Raw genomic sequence first — 18913 nt, 5'->3', positions numbered from 1 at the left:
CCATATAAGGACTATTATTAGTCAGGGCTGCACCTTGGAGCATTGAATGACCCATCACCTTTTAGGAAGCCAGATGGATCTCCTGAAGGGATAGCAGCGATAAAGTCTTTGACCACCTTGAGAAACAGAACTGAGACAATGATCAACCAGACCATACCTTAACCCATGACTGTTTAAACAGACGTCTTGTCTCCTACCCTCAATTCTCCCATAACTTAAAAAAAAAAAAAAAAAAAAAAGTGTATATCAACACCTCAGGTAGCAGGGGGAGGGGGAGGGGAATCTGGTCTCCTTCATCTCAACATGGTTGGCTATACTAGTGACAAGTGGCCCAGCCTTTCTTGCAGAAGTTGTCAAAGTCTAGGCTTTTGCTTAAGGAACTCTGGTTACATTCCACTCTCATCCCAGCTTCTCAGAGCAGCTTCTTTAGATAAACTGTCCTGTCGCTACTAGCCAGAGCCAGCTTTCTGGTCCCCAAGAATTCTCCATGGTCCCACAAAATCACAGTGCGCATCCCCTTCCCAGTCTAGGAGAGCTGAGAGCCGCCACCTAAACAGGGCGGGGCTCCAAGCTCCGCCTTCTGGGGAGAGCTTTACGGTACAGTGCTGTGTTTTCACGACAGTCGCGGCGTGCTTTACGGCTGCCAAGTTTCTCCGCCGTCTGAACCTCGATAACGAGGTGCCACCCTACTACGCCAGCGCAGAGATGAAGCAAAAGAGGAAAGGTGCAAAAAACGCGGGACAAGGGCACAAGGGAGGCGGTGGATGCTCTGAGATCACAGGTTGAAGCTTTACTTTTCCACGGAAATCTGATGCCTGGTCCGGGCCCGCACGACCTGGGGTCGGGAGGCCTCCCTTCTTTATCTATGTGCTTTGTAAAACAGCCCCTTTCTCTCTTCCCCTTTGGAAGAGACTACTTGGTGTCTTTTGTGTAGATGGGTAAATGGTAGCATTATTCCAAGAGGGGTCTCAGAGGAGATAAGGTGGTGAGTTGCAGCTTAATTTGTAGTAACTTATTGGACGTGTTTATTTAGGTTGTTTTTAAATCTTAAAGTAGGAGTGCAGTTTGTGCAACAGCTTTACGTGAACTTACTCCCATTTATTTTACCTCCGGAGTAGCCTGGAGCAATTCTGTACAGGTTTTTTTTTTTTTTTTTCTCTTTTTCAACAGAATGAAGTCGGTTTTTTGGAAAAATGGTATTTGCAATAGATTCCTTTCTTAATTCAGTACTGTCCTTGAGCAGTTGATCTGATAATAATGCTGTTGGTTAAACCGTCTTCCCTCCTTTTGACACATGGTCTCATGAGGCCCAGGCTGGCTTTGAACTCATTTGAGAATAACCTTGATCTTCTGTCTCCATAGTCAGGAGTGCCGGCAGAAAACACAATTATTAAATCGCATACCGCCTTTTCCAACGGTCATCTATACCACTGCACCATTGGATATTTCCCTGGCCAGATTCCCCACATACATGGTGCCCCAGCCTTGTGATAAGTAGCTGGCTCCCTCCATTCTCTCACTTCTACCCTCCTTAGACCAGATTGTACCAGGAAATCTCAAATTCTGTATGTTATATATAAAGACCTGCCCTTTGACTCTCGTGCTGAATAGTTTATGTCAACTTGACACAAGCTAAAGTCATTTGAGAGGAGGGAACCTAAATTAAGAAAATGCTGGCATAAGATCAGGCTGTAGACCAGCCTGTAGGGTATTTTCTTAATTAATGATCAATGTGGGAGGGCCCAGCCCATTGTGGATGGGGCTACTGTACTGGCTGGTTTTGTGTGTCAACTTGACACAAGCTGTAGTTGTCGCAGAAAAAGGAGCCTCTCTTCAGAAAATGCCTCTATGAGACCCAGCTGTAAGGCTTTTTCTCAACTAGTGATCAAAGGGGGAGGACCCAGCCCATTGTGGGTGGTGCCATCCCTGGGCTGGTAGTCCTGGGTACTATAGGAGAGCAAGCTGAGCAAGCCAGTAAGTAACATCCCTTAATGGCCTCTGCATCAGCTCCTACTTCCTGACCTGTTTGAGTTCCAGTCCTGACTTCCTTTGGTGATGAACAGCAATGTGGAAGTGTAAGCTGAATAAACCCTTTCCTCCCCCCAAAAAAAAAAAAAAATGCTGTTGGTTGTCAGAATAACAGCTGGGTATTGAGCCTTTGCTGGTCATTTTGAAGACATGTTGTCATTTCACGCTTGGAAAGGCTGAGGCTTGGTTAACTTTTCCAGCCTTAAGTTTATACTTAGTGTGTGTAACTGACTGGTCGTGGTGTGCCTGTGATGCCTGGAAGCATCAAATGAAAATTCAGTGTGGTTGGTCACTACTCTTGGCCCTAACTGGAATTGCCTTTGTAGACATGCTCTATGTTCTTGTCACATCAAGCACAACATGCACTAGATTAGTTTGATCTTACCTTACTATAACGTGTTCCCTCTTAGGCTGGCAATCAGCAAGCCCCAGCAATCGCATCATAATCCCATGCTGTGTCCTCCATGGCCCCCACTTCATGGGCACGAATGTGGTGGCTACGCCTAGCTTTGAACATGGAGGCAGGGATTTGAACCGAAGTCTTTTTGTGTGTAGATCTGGCTTTCATTTAGCATCTAAATTGATTGTATCTTTTTTTAATTTTCTGACACATTTGTTATATTGAAAATCTTTCTTTTTTTTTTTTTTTTAAAAAAATCCTACTTTGGCATTTTAAGTTGCAGAGTTGAGAATGTATAATTCTACTGTTACTGTTAATGCCTTTACCTAGTGGTCAGTGTGCTATCTTCTCACTGAACTCTGTTCAGGCAGCCTGTGGTTAGTTAGACAGATCTCCTTTCACCAGAATAAGTAGTTCTCATGCCTAGCCTTGTTCCGTCCTGTTGTTCCCTTGTTCACACCCTGCCCTATCTTTAATGATGTTTATTCTATCTCCTCTATTAAACACTTCTTACTAGTTTGCTCCTGTATAACTCAAGTAATATTTCAAATCTTTACTTTTGTCAGCTAAGCCTCTTACTCTCTAAATGAAGTCTTATGCAGAAGTCTTTTATGTAGAAAGATGAAAGCAGAGTTACAGTGGTTTTAGCACACACACACACACACACACACACACACACACACACATATGGGGATTTATGAATATGCAAGTAGACAGGGTGCTGACTCATCTTTTGTGCTCACCCCATACCCCAAGTTCACCTCTGTTCATGGCCTTTGAGGCACCTTTGTAGAACTGAGAATGCTGGGGTAGCATTTAGTCTCTTGATTGTCCATGGACATCTCTCTCATTGTTTGGTATGAAATAGCTTTGCCTCATGAAGTCAGTGGAGTACACAGTGTACAATATGGTGAAAAGACCTGGATTTGAGAGCTAACTCTGCCGTTTATGATGACATCTGACCTTGCTTTGATCCAGTTCTACATGTATAAAATAGGACGGCAGTACCAACTCTACAGTGACATTGCGAGTTTTTTTTTTTGTTTGTTTGTTTGGTTTTTTTTTTTTGTTCTTTTTTTTTCGGAGCTGGGGACCGAACCCAGGGCCTTGCGCTTCCTAGGCAAGCTCTCTACCACTGAGCTTAATTCCCAACCCCACATTGCGAGTTTCAAATGGGACTGAATGAAAGGTCCCTGTGACTCCCATGGCCTTATCCACACTTCTATGATGACTATGTTTTCACACCAGCAGGCAGGAGGCATGTGTGTTGCCATCACCCAAGCTAACACAGCACACCACTGTTGTCAGCTGGTAAAAGATGGGTTCCCCTGACCCTTGATGAAAAGAGCTGAGATTTTTCTGGTCGGATGGGTGCCCATGCTTGGGTGAGTCATTTGTGATCAACAGTAGGATGGTGTGGCAATCACAGCAGCATCTCCTGTGTCTGACCATGAAAGGGGACTGCCAAGACAGGGTCATGCAAGTCAACATATGGTATCTTAGAAATGCAGCTAGATCCTTAGATAGGTCAGACCACACTTATGTATGTGCAAGTGCACGCGCGCACACACACACACACACACACACACACACAAATGTTTAAAGAGCTGAGTGGTGAGACTTCTGATGTTGAAGTGTATCTTTGCAGGGGATCTCAGCCCGGCTGAGCTGATGATGCTGACTATAGGAGACGTGATCAAGCAGCTGGTTGAAGCTCATGAACAAGGCAAGGACGTCGATCTAAATAAGTAAGTGGATCTATAAAAGGGCAATCTTGCAGTTGTGTTCTTAAGTAAGGGCTTGTCTGTCTGTCTGTCTGATATGGTTTCATTTTGTATCCCAAGCTGGCCTCCAACTGAAGACATTCCTAAGCCTCCCACGTACTGGAATTTCTGCCATGCCCCACTGTGCCTGGCAGTAGAGCTGTTCTGTGAACTGTTTTCTGTGTAGTGGTTAAGAATTGTAGTTTTCTGCCTTGTCCTGTCCGATACTTCATGTTAGTACAATTATGCTAACTCTAATTGCCTCCGGCCTTAATTAGCACTTTCAGTATCTCAGGCTCTGTCAAGAGTGCACTGCAGGGGGTTGGGGATTTAGCTCAGTGGTAGAGCACTTGCCTAGGAAGCACAAGGCTCTGGGTTCGGTCCCCAGCTCCGAAAAAAAGACCAAAAAAAAAAAAAAAAAAAAAAAAAGAGTGCACTGCAGGAAACAGATGAGTTAATCTTTTCAGAAACTGAACGAAAGTGTCCTAGTTAGGGTTACTACTCTGATGAAACACTAAAGCAACTTGGGGAGGAAAGGGTTTATTTCTGTTTAGACTTCCAGGTAACAGTCTGTCATAGACAGAAGTCAGAGCAGGAACCCAAACAGGGAAGGAACCTAGAGGCAGGAGCTGATGCGGAGGCAATGGAAGAGCACTGCATGCTCCATGTGGCTTGCTCAGCCTACCTTCTGACAGAACCTAGGGTCACCAGCCCAGGGATGGCACCACACAGGATGTCCTAGGGTCACCAGCCCAGGGATGGCACCACACAGGACGTGGGCCATTAAGAAAATGCCCTACAGGCTTGTTTACCGCCTTATCTCATGGAGGCGTTTTCTCTCTTGAGGTCTTCCTCTGCTCCAATACTTACAGTTTGTGTCTAATTGACATAAAACTAGCCTGCACAACTGACCCCTTGTCAACTGTACACACAAACACAACACTTTTCAGTTAGAACCTTTTTTTTTTTCTCATTTATTCTCAACAGGGCACATTAATATTAACATCACAATATAAAACAAATAACTTTAAAGTCCTGTAGTCTTTATAATTCAAACAGGTTAATTAGAGTACAGTCTCTTTAAAATATCCAGTCTCTTAAAACTCCAAAATTCCTTTTAAGAGTTCACAGTCTCTCAACTGTGGGCTTCTGTAAAAATGAAAATTGAGTTAAATGCTTTCTTATTTCAAGAAGGAAGAACCAGAGCACAGTCACAGTCTGAACAAAGCAAAACCAAACTCCTACAGTTTAAATAATTAAATGTCCAATGTCCAATGTCGTTGGGGATTTAGCTCAGTGGTAGAACGCTTGCCTAGGAAGCGCAAGGTCCTGGGTTCGGTCCCCAGCTCCCAAAAAAAAAAAAAAAAAAAAAAAAAATGTCCAATGTTTGGGATTTACTCACAATTATCTGAGCTCCTCCAAGATGCTTGGGCCTCTTTTCCAGCTCTGCCCTCTCCAGTACACACAGGTCTAGGTTCTTACTGGCCCCACTCCACAGCTGCTGGTGTTTTTTGCAGTCATTGGCATCTCCAAAATGTTGGAGCTAGGCTGGACTTTCACCAGTAGCCTCGCCTGGGCTCTCTTCATGGCGAAGCTTCATCTTCTCTGCACGACCCCTTCAATCATGGGATTTCCATTGCTATTCTTGGTGCACCTTCTCCAATGGCCTCTCTTGACCTCTGTCATGGTTTGAATATGCTTGGCCCGGGGAGTGGCACTATTTGAAAGTGTGGCCTTGTTGGAGTAGGTGTGTCACTGTGGGCATGGGCTTTAGGACCCTCACCCTAGCTGCCTGGAAGCCAGTATTCTGCTAGTAGCCTTCAGATGAAGATATAGAACTCTCAGCTCCTGTATCATACCTGCCTGGATGCTGCCTGGTTCCCAACTTGATAATAATGGACTGAACCTCTGGACCTGTAAGCCAGCCCCAACTGAATGATGTCCTTTATTAGACTTGCCTTGGTCATGGTGTCTGTTCACAGCAGTAAAACCCTAACTAAGACAGCCTCTTACAGTGCCAAGCCTCAGTTGCTCTCCATGATGCCTCCATGGCTTCAAAACCAGTTCTTCTTTCGAGACAGATGACTAGGTTTGGCTGCCAGCACAAGGTACAACCTTGACCACCTCAAAAGACAGCTTGCATATGGTAATCTGAGGAAATTATCCCCAGAAGATTTCACCTCAGTAATGTTGGCCTCTTTCTAATCACAGCTATTTCTCTAGCTGATCAGACACCACAGATTTATCATACAAATGGGCCTGGTAGGGTCTTTGCTTCCCCTGAAATTTCACAAGCCAGGTCTCCTTCATCTGCACCGCTTTCAACACTCTGACCTTTTAAGCTTTCACAGAACATCCCGTTGGCTCAATGGCTTTTCTTGGCCAAAGTTCCAAAGCCTTTCCACAGTCCTCCCCAAAGCAACATGGACAGATCGGTCACAGAAATACTCCATGATTCTGGTACCAGCTTCTCTTACTTTGGGTTTCTGTAGCTATGATGAAATGCCATGACAGCTTATTGAGGAAAGGGTTTACTTTGTCTTGCAACTCTCAGGTTACACTCCCATCACTGAAGGAAGCCAGGGCAGAAGCATAAAGCAGGAACCTGGAGGCAGGAGTTGTTGTCTTGGAGAGGTGTGGCTTACTAGCTTGCTCCCCATGTTTTGCTCTTCCTGCTTTCTTCTAGAACCCAGGACCATCAGCCTAGGTGTGACCCAGCTCACAATGAGCTGGGCCCTTCCACATCAACCATTAATTAAGAAAATGCCCTATAGGCTTGCCTATAGACCCAGAGTATGGAGGCAGTTTCTCAGCTGGGGTTCCCTCCTCCCACAGGACTCTAGTTTGTGTCAAATTGACATAAAACTATTCAGCACAAGGGTCTGACAAGATGGTCAAGTGGGTAAAAGTGTAGTGGATGGAGAAAACCAACTCTCAAAGGTGTCCTCTGATCTCTATTTACACTGCTACAGTGGCACCTGCCCACATATTTAACAAGAAACAGTAATGGGTAGGTACTGGTGGTCTCTCCTAACACATGGGTGGTCTGAGAAGTAGAGAGGCTAAGTAAGTCTCCAGGGAGTGTAGCCATGGCAGAGTGAGGGTTCTCCTGTCCCCTTGGAAGCACCTCTCTGCCAGGAGCACTCTGGTGCCCTTATTCTAATCAGAGCCGTCTCTACTGCAGGACCTCTTCCACACGTTCATGGTCACACTAGTCTGTTACAGCCTGTGTGAGTGGTCACTCATCTGTTCCTTATTTCTTAACTGTATTTGCTCTTTATATATGTTCAGGGAGGGAGAGAGAGACAGAGAGACAGAGAGACAGAGAGAAAGAGAATATCTCCTCACTGTGTCATGTAGTCTACATAGTCATGACCTCTTATAGACCAAGTTCTGTTTCTTAAGATGCCTCTACCCAACCTTCCCTTTTGTAAAACATTTGTAAAGGAGTGAGTGTGTCAGCAATTGTTCTTTTGGCTGTGAGAGTATTGTATAGCTTTTCCTACAGTGTCTTACAGTGTCATCGCTGTGACTGGACTGTATGTCTGAGACTAAGTGCTCTTCTGCATCTGCCTTCCCTAATAATTTCCCTAGCATGTGTTCACAGAAGTCCCTTCTGCATTCTGGAAGCATTGCTTACATGTGTGTATTTGGGGAAAGGGGGGCGCCATAGCCATGACACAGGGCATGAAAGGACTACTAACACCTGACATGCTACATGCATGGGTGCTGAATAGCCTGTGCGTGCTGGCTATTCAGTTAGCATTTGTTGAGAACAATGTGAGCAACTCACAGATACTTCTGGGTGGGCTAATTATTAGACACTGATCAGTAGGATTTGGCTAGTGGGCATAGAGAAAGAAAGCTGTTCAAATCTTAGAGAAAATTAAAGGAATAATCTGGGCATGGTGGCGCATACCTGTAATCTCAGCATTCAGGGGTGGAGATAGGAGGATTCTATCTGTACAGAAGGTAGAAATGGGAGTGGGGTTTAGGAATTAAAGTCATTATTCAAGTAGTACTCTTGGGGCTACAGATAGTGTTAAAATTGGGAGGCAACATGATGTTTTGTTAAGTGGATTCTACTATTTGTATCCTGGTTTTTGATTGATTGTTGTGGCTTTTGTATAGAATTTTCTGTAAGAAAGTAGTTCTCAATCAGGGTTATTCCTTCCCAGGAGACAGGTGGCAATGTCTAGTCAGCCTTCCGCACAGTCCCAAATGTCAGTAACGAGGCTGAGAGGGGTAAGGGCAGAGCAGTTCTTTAGGATGGAAGCTCAGTTGCAGTTTAGAATGAGACCCTCACTGTGCCATCATCCTGGCCCCACAGCCCTGGTTTACTTCCTGGTGTTTAGGGTTAAGAACAGCAAGATGCTTACTAGCAGATTTAGTCCTTTATTTCCTAGTATTCACAGATTGTTAGGCCTCTCTTGTCACCTGGCGAAGGGGTAGAGGGGCGGGAGATAATAATGATAGTGCTAAATGCTTTGCTTTCAGGCTGAAAACCAAAACAGCTTCCAAGTATGGCCTGTCGTCCCAGCCTCGCCTGGTGGATATCATTGCTGCAGTCCCTCCTCACTATCGAAAGATCTTGATTCCCAAGCTAAAGGCAAAGCCCATCAGGACTGCCAGTGGGGTGAGTGATTGAACTGGTGAGATGTTGATACAGGTAGTGAGACAGTGGCGGAGGACTCGGACTCCTAAAGTCCTACAGTCATGCTGTGTGCTTGAGTGACGGAGGTGTGCCTACGAAGCTGAGAGGTGCACCAGCTAGATACTTAAAGGGATACATGGTTTCGTACAGTCTTTATAGATCGAGGCCTGGTCACTTACAATATGACAAGTCCATTGACTGTCTTATGTGGAGCTTCCAGTTGGCACTTCTGAAAGACATACAACGATGGATGCAGGGTAGTTTTATATGTGCTGATGGGGGAGCAAATCTCCTGATAAGGAGCACTGTGGGTGTTCAGAGACTGGCGCCCTCAGCAAAAGGAAGAAGTAAAGAGCCATCAGAAAGCTTTCCTGACCTGTGAGTGGCTCATGATCAGGGAGGATCTGGCTCAGAGGGTGCTGGGAGCAAGAAAAGACTAGGAAGGGGGGTTGGGGGAGGAAGGGCAGGAAGGGCACAGCTTGTGCAGACAGAAAGTGCAACAGACTGGCAACAGTTCATTTGGCTAATGATTCTTTTGAGACAGACTCATTGTGTAGGCCCCACTGGCCTTGAACTCGCACTGTCTCAGCTTCCTGCATGCTGAGTTCATTTGAAAAAACTAGGGATCAGCTTATAAACAACCATGTGCAGCTGGCAGAGAAGCCAAACAGCAGGGAGCTATTTCAGGTGCCTGCAGAGTGGTGGTATGAGCAGAATAGACTTTCAGAAAGTTATTCTAGATACGGCATGCTCAGTAGTTTAGAAGCATAGAGGCCATGTTGTACACTCTTGTTCTGAGCTCTCTGATGCATTGAGGGGAATGAATTGGGGTTGAGGCTCTGAGAACCAAAGACTGAGTGAGAGACCAGGGGAAATGGGCGGGATCAGGATCCTTTGGGAAAGGGGTTCCAGAACTGAAATCTGTGTTCCTGGTGTGATATAGCATATTTGCTCTGCTCTCTGGATCAGGATGTAACATTTCTAGAGCTTGGCTGGCTCTCCCAGGGGCCTGACCCGCTGGATTCTGATCCTTGTGGACAGTTGAACCTCACAACTTTTACACACATTGTGCGCTAAGCCTGATACACATACATTGTTAACAGGTATTTTCACCACATAAAACCTTAAAAAGCAAAAATAGGAATCTAACATGTGCACCTGGTGTCATCTAGTCACTACCTGCTATTGCAATAATGTCTCAGTTCAGAGTCACTGCTCACCGGGTGCCACAGCTCCTCAAACCACACTTTCCTTCATTTCTTTACCTTCACACTGAAAGGTGTCCATTGTTTTTCAGTTTGGTTTAACAATGCTTCTGTATTTGTTATATTTCTTTGGTTCTCTACACACGTGTGTAGTTACATGAACACATTTCCATCTGGTTTGTGATGTATCTGTTGGCAACTATTTGGAAAACAGGAGCCCAGTTTCTTCAGCCCTGGCTTCATCTGGTTTTCTCTGTCTACATGCCCTCTGTCTACAACTTCCTCTCTGTCCATAAGAAACCCAGCTTATGTTAGGCTTAGTGTGGCTCTGTCTGGCCACCTACCTCCCATGTCACTATCTTGCAGCTTTGATATCTCTGCTGCCAGCCCTGTTGTCAAGCAGGCACCTTCCCCACCCTGCCTGGACTGTCAGTTCTCTAGAGTTTACACATAAACTCTGAATCAGTCTGGCCCTGACTTCCAGCTTCCTGCTGTAGATGTTGAAATCTAGGGTGTCTGTAGAATTTAAGTAAGAATGATTAGGTTTATTTATGATGTCATATAAAGTGATCTTTATAGGCTATTTTAGCAAAATATTTAGAGAATAAAAATTATGATGACCTTAAAAGTTAATTCCCACGGCTGGGCTTGTAGCTTGGAGGTAGGGTGCTCAAGCCCCTGGGTGCAGGGTCAGTAGTAATAGTTCCTTATTTCATACTTGCTGTAGAACTGAGTACAAAACTCATGCACTTCACAGAAACACTTTATTAGCAGTAAAAAAAAAAGTACGGCTTCATGAAGTGGCTTCATCTGTGTCTTGAGGGAGATAGATACTCAGGTTTCATCTCAGATGGCATCAGCCTGCCCCTTCAGTACCTTGAAAACCTTTATGTACCTTTATGTGCCCTTCAGTATCCATATGTCCCACTCCAATTGCTTTCCTCTTCTTCCTCTTAGGGGTAACCACCCTAAAATATTGATTAATTTTTCAATGATAGCTTTTAAACTAATCTTTCTTTTGTAGATTGCTGTTGTGGCTGTGATGTGCAAACCCCACAGATGTCCACACATCAGTTTTACAGGGAATATATGTGTGTAAGTATGGTTTTGATAAGTCAGCATATGTGTGTTTCACTTAGACTAGTAAGTGGATTCCCGGATGCCTTGGTCAGTACAGGCTAATGATAGTTAAAACTTTGACTGAAAGATACAGAGCTCAGCCTCTGGTGGGGCATTCCGGCTTGTCCAGCTTGTTGAAACTGAACGGATAGTGCTGTGGGTCTGAAATACTTATAGGATTGGGACATCTTGGGACGGTAGACACCTGATACCGCAGTAAATTAAATCTCCTTCAATTCCAGCATTAAATTCAAAATTAATTCAGACCAGAAAGATATCTAAAACTTTAAAGTTGTTCCTATAAATAGCCATTGGGTTTCTCTAACTGAGGAATTGGGAAGAAAGAGTTCATGGGTGCAAATGTGTGTCGGAGGCAGGAGGATTGAATGGGAGGAAACTTTCCTGGGGAAAGCCTAGTCCTGGGGAAGCATCGAGTCACCCAGGCCGGACAGCTGGGCTCCCATGTCAGGCCTGAAAAAGATGTGACTGCAGTGTCCTGGACATGAGTGTTGTCACCTTCCCTCACTGAGCTGTCTTGTTTGCTTGTTGGTGAACAACCCTGCGAGGTCAACTGCGGTTTGAATTACAGCAGGGTTTCCTGTTGGACTGAGCTTTCATCTGCCCTTCCCGTTCTGTCGTTGTCCAGATACTGCCCTGGAGGACCTGACTCAGATTTTGAGTACTCAACCCAGTCTTACACGGGCTATGAGGTAAAGCCTTGACTTGGTCCTGACAGAGTGCTGTGGTCCAGAGTGTGGCGTGTAGTTTGGGCTATTTTTTTTCATGACTAGGAAAGCTTTTGCCAAATATTTGCACTGTGCCTTCGAGTGCTGCGTATGTGCCAAGTCACAGGAGAAGTGCTGACTTGCACATCTCTTTTTTTTTTTTTTTTAAAGTCTTTTTTTTTAATTTATTTATTCTTTTATGAGTACACCATAGCTGTCTTCAGATACACCAGAAGAGGGCATCAGATCCCATTACAGATGGTTGTGAGCCACCATGTGGTTGCTGGGACTTGAACTCAGGACCTCTGGAAGAGCAGTCAGTGCTCTTAACCGCTGAGCCATTTCTCCAGCCCCGACTTGCACATCTCTTAACTGTTACCTCCAACCACTGTCCCAAACAGTTTGCAACCCCAAGCCGCTCATCTGTGTTTGGAAGGTAGATGCTATAACTCTCTCTGTATTACCGTGAGGAATCTGAGGCATCGAGCCTCAAACAGCTGACAGGGAGATAAAATTAGCAAGCAGCCACTCGTGCATTCCATGGTTCCGATTTTTTACTCTTGTTTTTCGTTTTTACATTTTAAATGATGTGGCAAAATACTATTTTGCTCTTGCCTAATATGTACATATATGTGTGTATATATATGTGTGTGTATGTGTATACGTATGTATGTGTATGTATGTGGTCTTTTCCTAGACATGTCTCATTATAACTCAGATCAGCGTCAACCTTTTGATAGTCTTCCTGTCTCACGTGGAAAGCACAAGGGTTATAGGTGTTTAGGTTTGACCACTGGGAATTGGATAGTCTGTCAGAGAGCTCATCCCTGGAGAACACTGATTCTCCCTGTCTCAGCACCATTGATTGGCTGGAGCTCATGGTCTAGGTTCAGGGTCTTAGGAAATGCCCATCCGTGTTGGCATGTCAGCTGGTGGGTCATTGTGCAGATCTGTTTATACAGTCATTTGTTGAGATCATGTGAGTGTCCTATCCCGGTCGTGTCTAGAAGACACTGCCTGGTCCTCTGCCCACTTTCCCTGAGCCATAGGTGTAGCGGCTGTGCTGTAGCTGTATCAGTTAGGCATCCCACTGTCACTTAATCTTTGTATTCTGAACAGCTGCGGATCACCATCTTAGTCTCCAGCTTCTGGGAAAAGAACCTTTTGTGCTAGGGAACTACACCATCATCACTGGAGAGTGTTCTGCTGTATGACAGTGGCATCAAGATCAATCACTGAGCCTTTAGAAAACATGTATTGTTAAAGGCCTCGTGCAAAGAACATTCTGCTACATGACTCTGTGTGTGTGTGTGTGTGTGTGTGTGTGTGTGCGCGCGCGCGCGTGTGTGCCCGGGTGCCCATCTGTATGTGCACACTGCACTTTGGGTTCTTCACATTTCCACAGCAGGAGAACATGATGCCCTGCTATTGAGGCAAGCTCAGTGTGGGCAGGGAGTAGCCAGATGCTCTGAGACTAGAAAGTGGGACATGAGGTGTGGTTTTAGTCTTAAACCCTTAACATAGCCCTTCACTACTTTGCATTTTTTTTAATTTTATATAACTGTTACATAACATTTTCTCCTGTTTACTTAGCCAACTTCCATGCGAGCTATCCGTGCTAGATACGACCCTTATCTGCAGACAAGACACCGGATAGAGCAGGTAAAGAAGCTTTGTAAATTGTTTTCTGTGCTTCAAAGGTGGTGCAGTTGCTTAATTTGGAGTCATTGTGAAGTACGATAGAAAGGGCGAGGTTTGTGCTCTTCTGAAGGAGAGACTTAAATCGGCGTGCCGTGCATGGTCAGACTTATGCTGCTTAGAGACTGTTGTGTCCTCTCCCTTCGATGGAAGTCATGTATGAAAGTGTGTAAAAGTTCTTTTACAGCTGGCAAGGGGCTGAGCTTCCAAAGCCAGATCAAGAAGCGTGACACTGTGCTCAGGGGGCAGGGAATTTAGAGTGACTTTAGCAGCTGACCGGGGATTGCGGACTTGTTCTGCATCGTGAGTGTGGTGGTGCGTAACTCCATCAAAACTCCCCAGTTGTGTCTTAAAGGGGTGGATTTTATGGCATAAATATTAGACATTAACATAGCTGGTTAAAAACTAGTACTGAACAGGTGACCTTGAACTCTCAAGGAGTCTAAACATGACTTTGCAAGTGCTAAAATGTAAGCTTGTTGTAGTAATCGACATAGTAAGACAAATAGAAGGTCTAAAATGGGAGGGAATGTGCAGTACACACTTCTGGGCCTGTGTGGCAGTTCATTATTAACACCACCCAGCTCTAATGATGCAAGCACAGTGGGGAGAGTCAGCAGTCAGAGGACCCCACACAGGGAGCCCACGGAGCTTAGGAAAACATGTTCTGTGATGGTTTCTATGTGCTGGGGCCAGGGAGTAGCACTGTTAGAAGGTGTGGCCTTGTTGGAGGAGGTGGGCTTTAAGACCACTGTGGGCGTGGGCTTTAAGACCCTCATCCTAGCTGCCTGGGAGCCAGTCTTCCACTAGCAGCCTTCATATTGAAGATGTAGAACTCTTAGCTCCTCCCACATCATGCCTGCCTGGATGCTGCCACGCTCCCCACTTGATGATAATGGACTGAACCTCTGAATCTGAAAGCCAGCCCCAATTAAATGTTGTCCTTTGTGAGACTTGCCTTGGTCGGGCCTATCACAGCAATACTCCAGTCCCTGTACCAAGCATATACAAACCATCACAAGTTCTAAACTGATTTTGACTTTGATTTTGTTTTTCAGGCATGGTACTCTACTCATTTAAGATGTATATTAGTCAGGCTTCTTTAGAGAAACAGAACTTATAGAATGAATGAATGAAAAAAGTACACATACACACACACACACACACACACACACACACACATATAGATCGAGAGAGAGAGAGAGAGAGAGAGAGAGAGAGAGAGAGAGAGAGAGAGAGAAAGGGAATTTATTAGAATGGCTTATAGGTTGTGGTTCAATTAATCCAACAATCACTGCCCATGAATGGAAGGTCTAAGAGTCCAGTAATTGTTCAGTCCATGTGGCTGGATACCTCAGCTGGTCTTCAGTATACTCTGGAATCCCCAAGAAGTAGGCTCTAATGTCAGTGAAGGAATAGACTTAGCAGTGAAGAGGGAGGGGCAAGCAGATGAAGAGAGAGACTGCTTCCTTCTGGTATGTCCTTAGTATAGGTTTCCCTTAGAAGTCATGGCCCAGAGTAAAGATCTGGAGGATGAGGGGGGCTGGGGGGTAGGGGGGTGTCAAGCTTTGGCAGGACCAAGGGCTTCTCCTCCCATTGATCCCCAACAAGGCCATCCTCTGCTACATATGCAGCTGGAGCCATGGGTGTGTCCATGTGTTGGATGGTGGTTTAGTCCCTGGGAGCTTGGTATTGTTGCTTGGTATTGTTGTTCTTATGGGCTTGCAAGCTCCTTCAGCTCCTTCAACCCTTTCTATAACTCCTCCACTGGGGACCCCGTTCACAGTTCAGTGGTTGGCTGTGAGCATTTGGCTCTGTATTTGTCATGCTCTGGCAGAGCCTCTCAGGAGACAGCTATATCAGGCTCCTGTCAGTTTGCACTTCTTGGCATCAGCAATATTGTCTGGGTTTGGTGACTGTATGTATATGGCAGTCTCTGGATGGCCTTTTCCTTCAGTCTCTGCTCCAGATCTTGTCTCCATATCCCCTCCTATGAATATTTTTGTTCCCCCTTTTAAGAAGGACTGAAGCATCTGTACTTTGGTAGTCCTTCTTCTTGAGCTTCATGTGGTCTGTGGATTGTATCTTGGGTAATTCGAGCTTTTGGGGTAATATCCACTTATCAGTGAGTGCATACCATGTTTGTGTTTTTGTGTTTGGGTTACCTCACTCAGGATGATATTTTCTAGTTCCATCCATTTGCCTGTAAATTTCATGAAGTCATTGTTTTTAACAGCTGAGTAATATTCCATTGTGTAGATGTACCACATTTTCTGTATCCATTCCTCTGTTGAAGGGCATCTGGGTTCTTTCCAGCTTCTGGCTATTATAAATAAGGCTACTATGAACATAGTGGAGCATGTGTCTTTGTTATATGTTGGAGCATCTTTTGGGTATATGCCCAGGTGTGGTATAGCTGGGTCCTCAGGTAGTACTGTGTCCAATTTTCTAAGGAACCTCCAGACTGATTTCCAGAGTGGTTGTACCAGCTTGCAATCCCATCAACAATGGAGGAGTGTTCCTCTTTTTCCATATCCTCAACAGCATCTGCTGTCACCTGAGTTTTTTAACCTTAGCCATTCTGATTGGTGTGATGTGGAATCTCAGATTGTTTTGATTTGGATTTTGCTGATGACTAAGGATGTTGAACATTTCTTTAGGTGCTTCTTGGCCATTCGATATTCCTCAGTTGAGAATTTTTTATTTAGCTCTGTACCCCATTTTTTAATAGGGTTATATACTTTAGATTATTTAATTTAAAAAAAAATCTCTCACAGGTGTGCCTAGCTATTTGGATTTTAGTTTCAGTTGTCATCAGGTTGACAACCAAGAATAACCATCACATGAGAAAAACTGTTTTTAACAGAGTATGAAATATTTTATTCACTAAAAATGTTTAAAGATCCTAGGTTTAGCTATTAGGATAGTCACATACGGTAACAGTTCTTTTCTGAGTAAGTGCAGTAGAGTCATCTGGGGAACTTAGTGATACAGTGACACGGGGATCCCCACCTCTTCAGGTGGGGTGGAGTTTGGCTTGGAGTCCTAGCAGTTTTTATAGATGCTGCCAGAATGAGTCCGATGTTCCCCCTTGTATGCATCCATAGGCAGAGACGTAACCCTGTAGTATTGATGGGTAGCCCTACACATTCTCACTCAGATGCACAGACATAGAGTAGCAGCTCCTGCAATTTGCTACTTATAGAAACACCTATTTTTAAAGGTCTATATGGGTATTCATTAAATAGTATATTCTAGTTCATATTTGATCCTAGCTTCTTCATGCTTACAATACAGCAAGAAATTTTAAAACTTGGATCCTGGCTTATTGTAGTTGGCACAGTGCCATTCTGCCCTGTGGTAGAAGAGATGGGGTATTTCATTTTGAGATAGTCAGTTACAAACTTGAGTCTTCTAGAAGGAGTTCGAGGGCCTGTGCCCACAGTCAGCTTTAAATTGCATCTTGAAGGCTCAGGCTAGTGTTTGTCTTTCTCCCTGTACATGAAGTCCAGGTTATATTTCAGTCACAATTGTGTCTTTATGTGTAGTAAATATTTGCAGTATTTGATACTACATTATGTTGATTTCTTTTTATTACATTCTGTGTTACCTGTTTTATATGTCTTAAATTCTTCCTGTTGTTAAATTGCTACTCAGCTGTCAGCATTGGTCTTGCTTCTGATTTAGTTTTAATTCTTAATCTCCCATCTTATTTGAGCAAGAATTATTTTTCTTTTAGACATTTCTTTTTTAAATGCTCAGAATTAGCAAAGTGTGTTTTACGGCATTTCATTTATAAACTGTGCTGGAGAGACTATGAAATGAAATCGGGAGTTCTGTAGCCCTGGAGCAGTGCTCTGATGGATGTGTGCTTCTTCCAGCTAAAGCAGCTTGGCCACAGTGTGGATAAGGTGGAGTTCATCGTGATGGGCGGAACGTTCATGGCCCTTCCGGAGGAATACAGAGATTATTTTATCCGAAATTTACACGATGCTTTATCAGGACATACTTCAAACAATATTTACGAGGCAATCAAGTAAGAAGCCCTATTTCTCACTCTGCGAAGCCATTACCTGTCTGTTCACCCTCCTACAGCCGCCCATGGTGATTTGATTTGTTCTGTGTATATATTCTGAATTTCTCATACTTTCTTTTTTTGTGGGAAAAAATTATTTTCATTGAGCTAATCCTTTAACAAAAAAAAAAAAAAAGTGTGGTTCGTTGTCAAAGTCACGTTTTCATAGACTGACTTGTCCATAGATCTTTCCAGACACAGGCTGATTGAGCTGTCCAAACTCAAACTAGTTTAGATTGGCCTATTTGAGTTTCAGTCTACCCACAAAGGACAGGCTATCCATTCATCCATCCGCCTTCCTTCCTTCTTTCTTTTTTTTAATTTATTAGTGGAGGAGAGAGAAGGGAGAGGGAGAGAACAGCACCTATCACGTGTACCTGTGGAGATCAGAGGACACATTTTGGGAGGCTTCTTTCCACTGTGAGGTGCAGGGATTGAACCCAGCCCAGGACTGCGTGGTTTTTGTCAGAAGCATCTCACTGCTATAGGAAACATTGGGGCAAATGACTATTGCTTAAGCATTCATTTATTAAATAATTGATCCTTGACTATCAAGTATTTGCTCTTCAAGAATGGTCCTTGTTTTAGTCTGTTTCCACTGCAAGAACAGAATACCCCATCCTGGGTAATTTGAAATGAACAGCTGTCTGGTGTTTGTGGAGGTTGGGAAGTTCAGTATCATGGGTTCAGCATTTGCAAGAGCCTCTGTCATAACCTCATGGGGCATGACCAGAGGGTGAAGCACAAGGGGGCCTGCCTCACTTTCATAACAACATTGTTCCACTCCTGAGGACAGAGACCTCTGCCTGCTCACCTCTCAAAGTTACTACTCAGCACTATTACATTGTGAGTTTTCACATGGAGCCTGAAGGAGCAGACAGCACACCCCGTGATCGTACACTCATTCTGAATTCCCATTGATAAAGAAGAAGATGCCTGAGCTTTGTTAGCGAGGGCGTCACACTTTAGCCGGAGAGTGCTGAGCTTTCATATAAAAAAAGTCTTAAAATATGCTTGTTTTCAGGAATTTGAGGATACCTGGGCAGCTACTACTTATGCACATTTTTAATTATTATTTACAGTCCCACTAGTGTCTTAGTCACTGTTCTGTTGCTGTGAAGAAACACCATGAGCAAGGCAACTCCTATGAAAGAAAGCATTTAATTGGTGCCTTGTTTATAGTTTCAGAGGCTTTGTGTGTTATCAACATGGCAGAGAGCTTACCAGCATGTTGCGGTGCTATGGA

At 44.3% G+C, this 18913-nt stretch overlaps 1 protein-coding gene across 2 annotated transcripts in view; it reads left to right on the top strand.

Moving 5' to 3' along the window:
• Positions 1 to 586: 586 nt before the first annotated feature.
• Positions 587 to 18913, top strand: part of Elp3 (elongator acetyltransferase complex subunit 3) — a 61832-nt gene continuing 43505 nt past the window's right edge. Inside the window, exons 1-7 of one of the 2 annotated variants that reach the window (XM_002728290.7) lie at positions 587 to 724; positions 4077 to 4176; positions 8689 to 8827; positions 11075 to 11145; positions 11816 to 11879; positions 13488 to 13556; positions 17474 to 17628. In XM_002728290.7, coding sequence (XP_002728336.1) covers positions 706 to 724; positions 4077 to 4176; positions 8689 to 8827; positions 11075 to 11145; positions 11816 to 11879; positions 13488 to 13556; positions 17474 to 17628 — 617 coding nt within the window. In that variant the 5' untranslated portion in view covers positions 587 to 705. Of the gene's footprint in view, positions 782 to 4076; positions 4177 to 8688; positions 8828 to 11074; positions 11146 to 11815; positions 11880 to 13487; positions 13557 to 17473; positions 17629 to 18913 lie in introns of both variants that reach the window. The other variant, NM_001427748.1, reaches the window with a different exon arrangement.

Source organism: Rattus norvegicus, chromosome 15 (genome assembly GCF_036323735.1).
Source record: "Rattus norvegicus strain BN/NHsdMcwi chromosome 15, GRCr8, whole genome shotgun sequence".
Taxonomy (NCBI): domain Eukaryota; kingdom Metazoa; phylum Chordata; class Mammalia; order Rodentia; family Muridae; genus Rattus; species Rattus norvegicus.
Note: the sequence above shows the minus strand (reverse complement) of the source record. Positions and strands in the feature narration are given on the sequence as shown.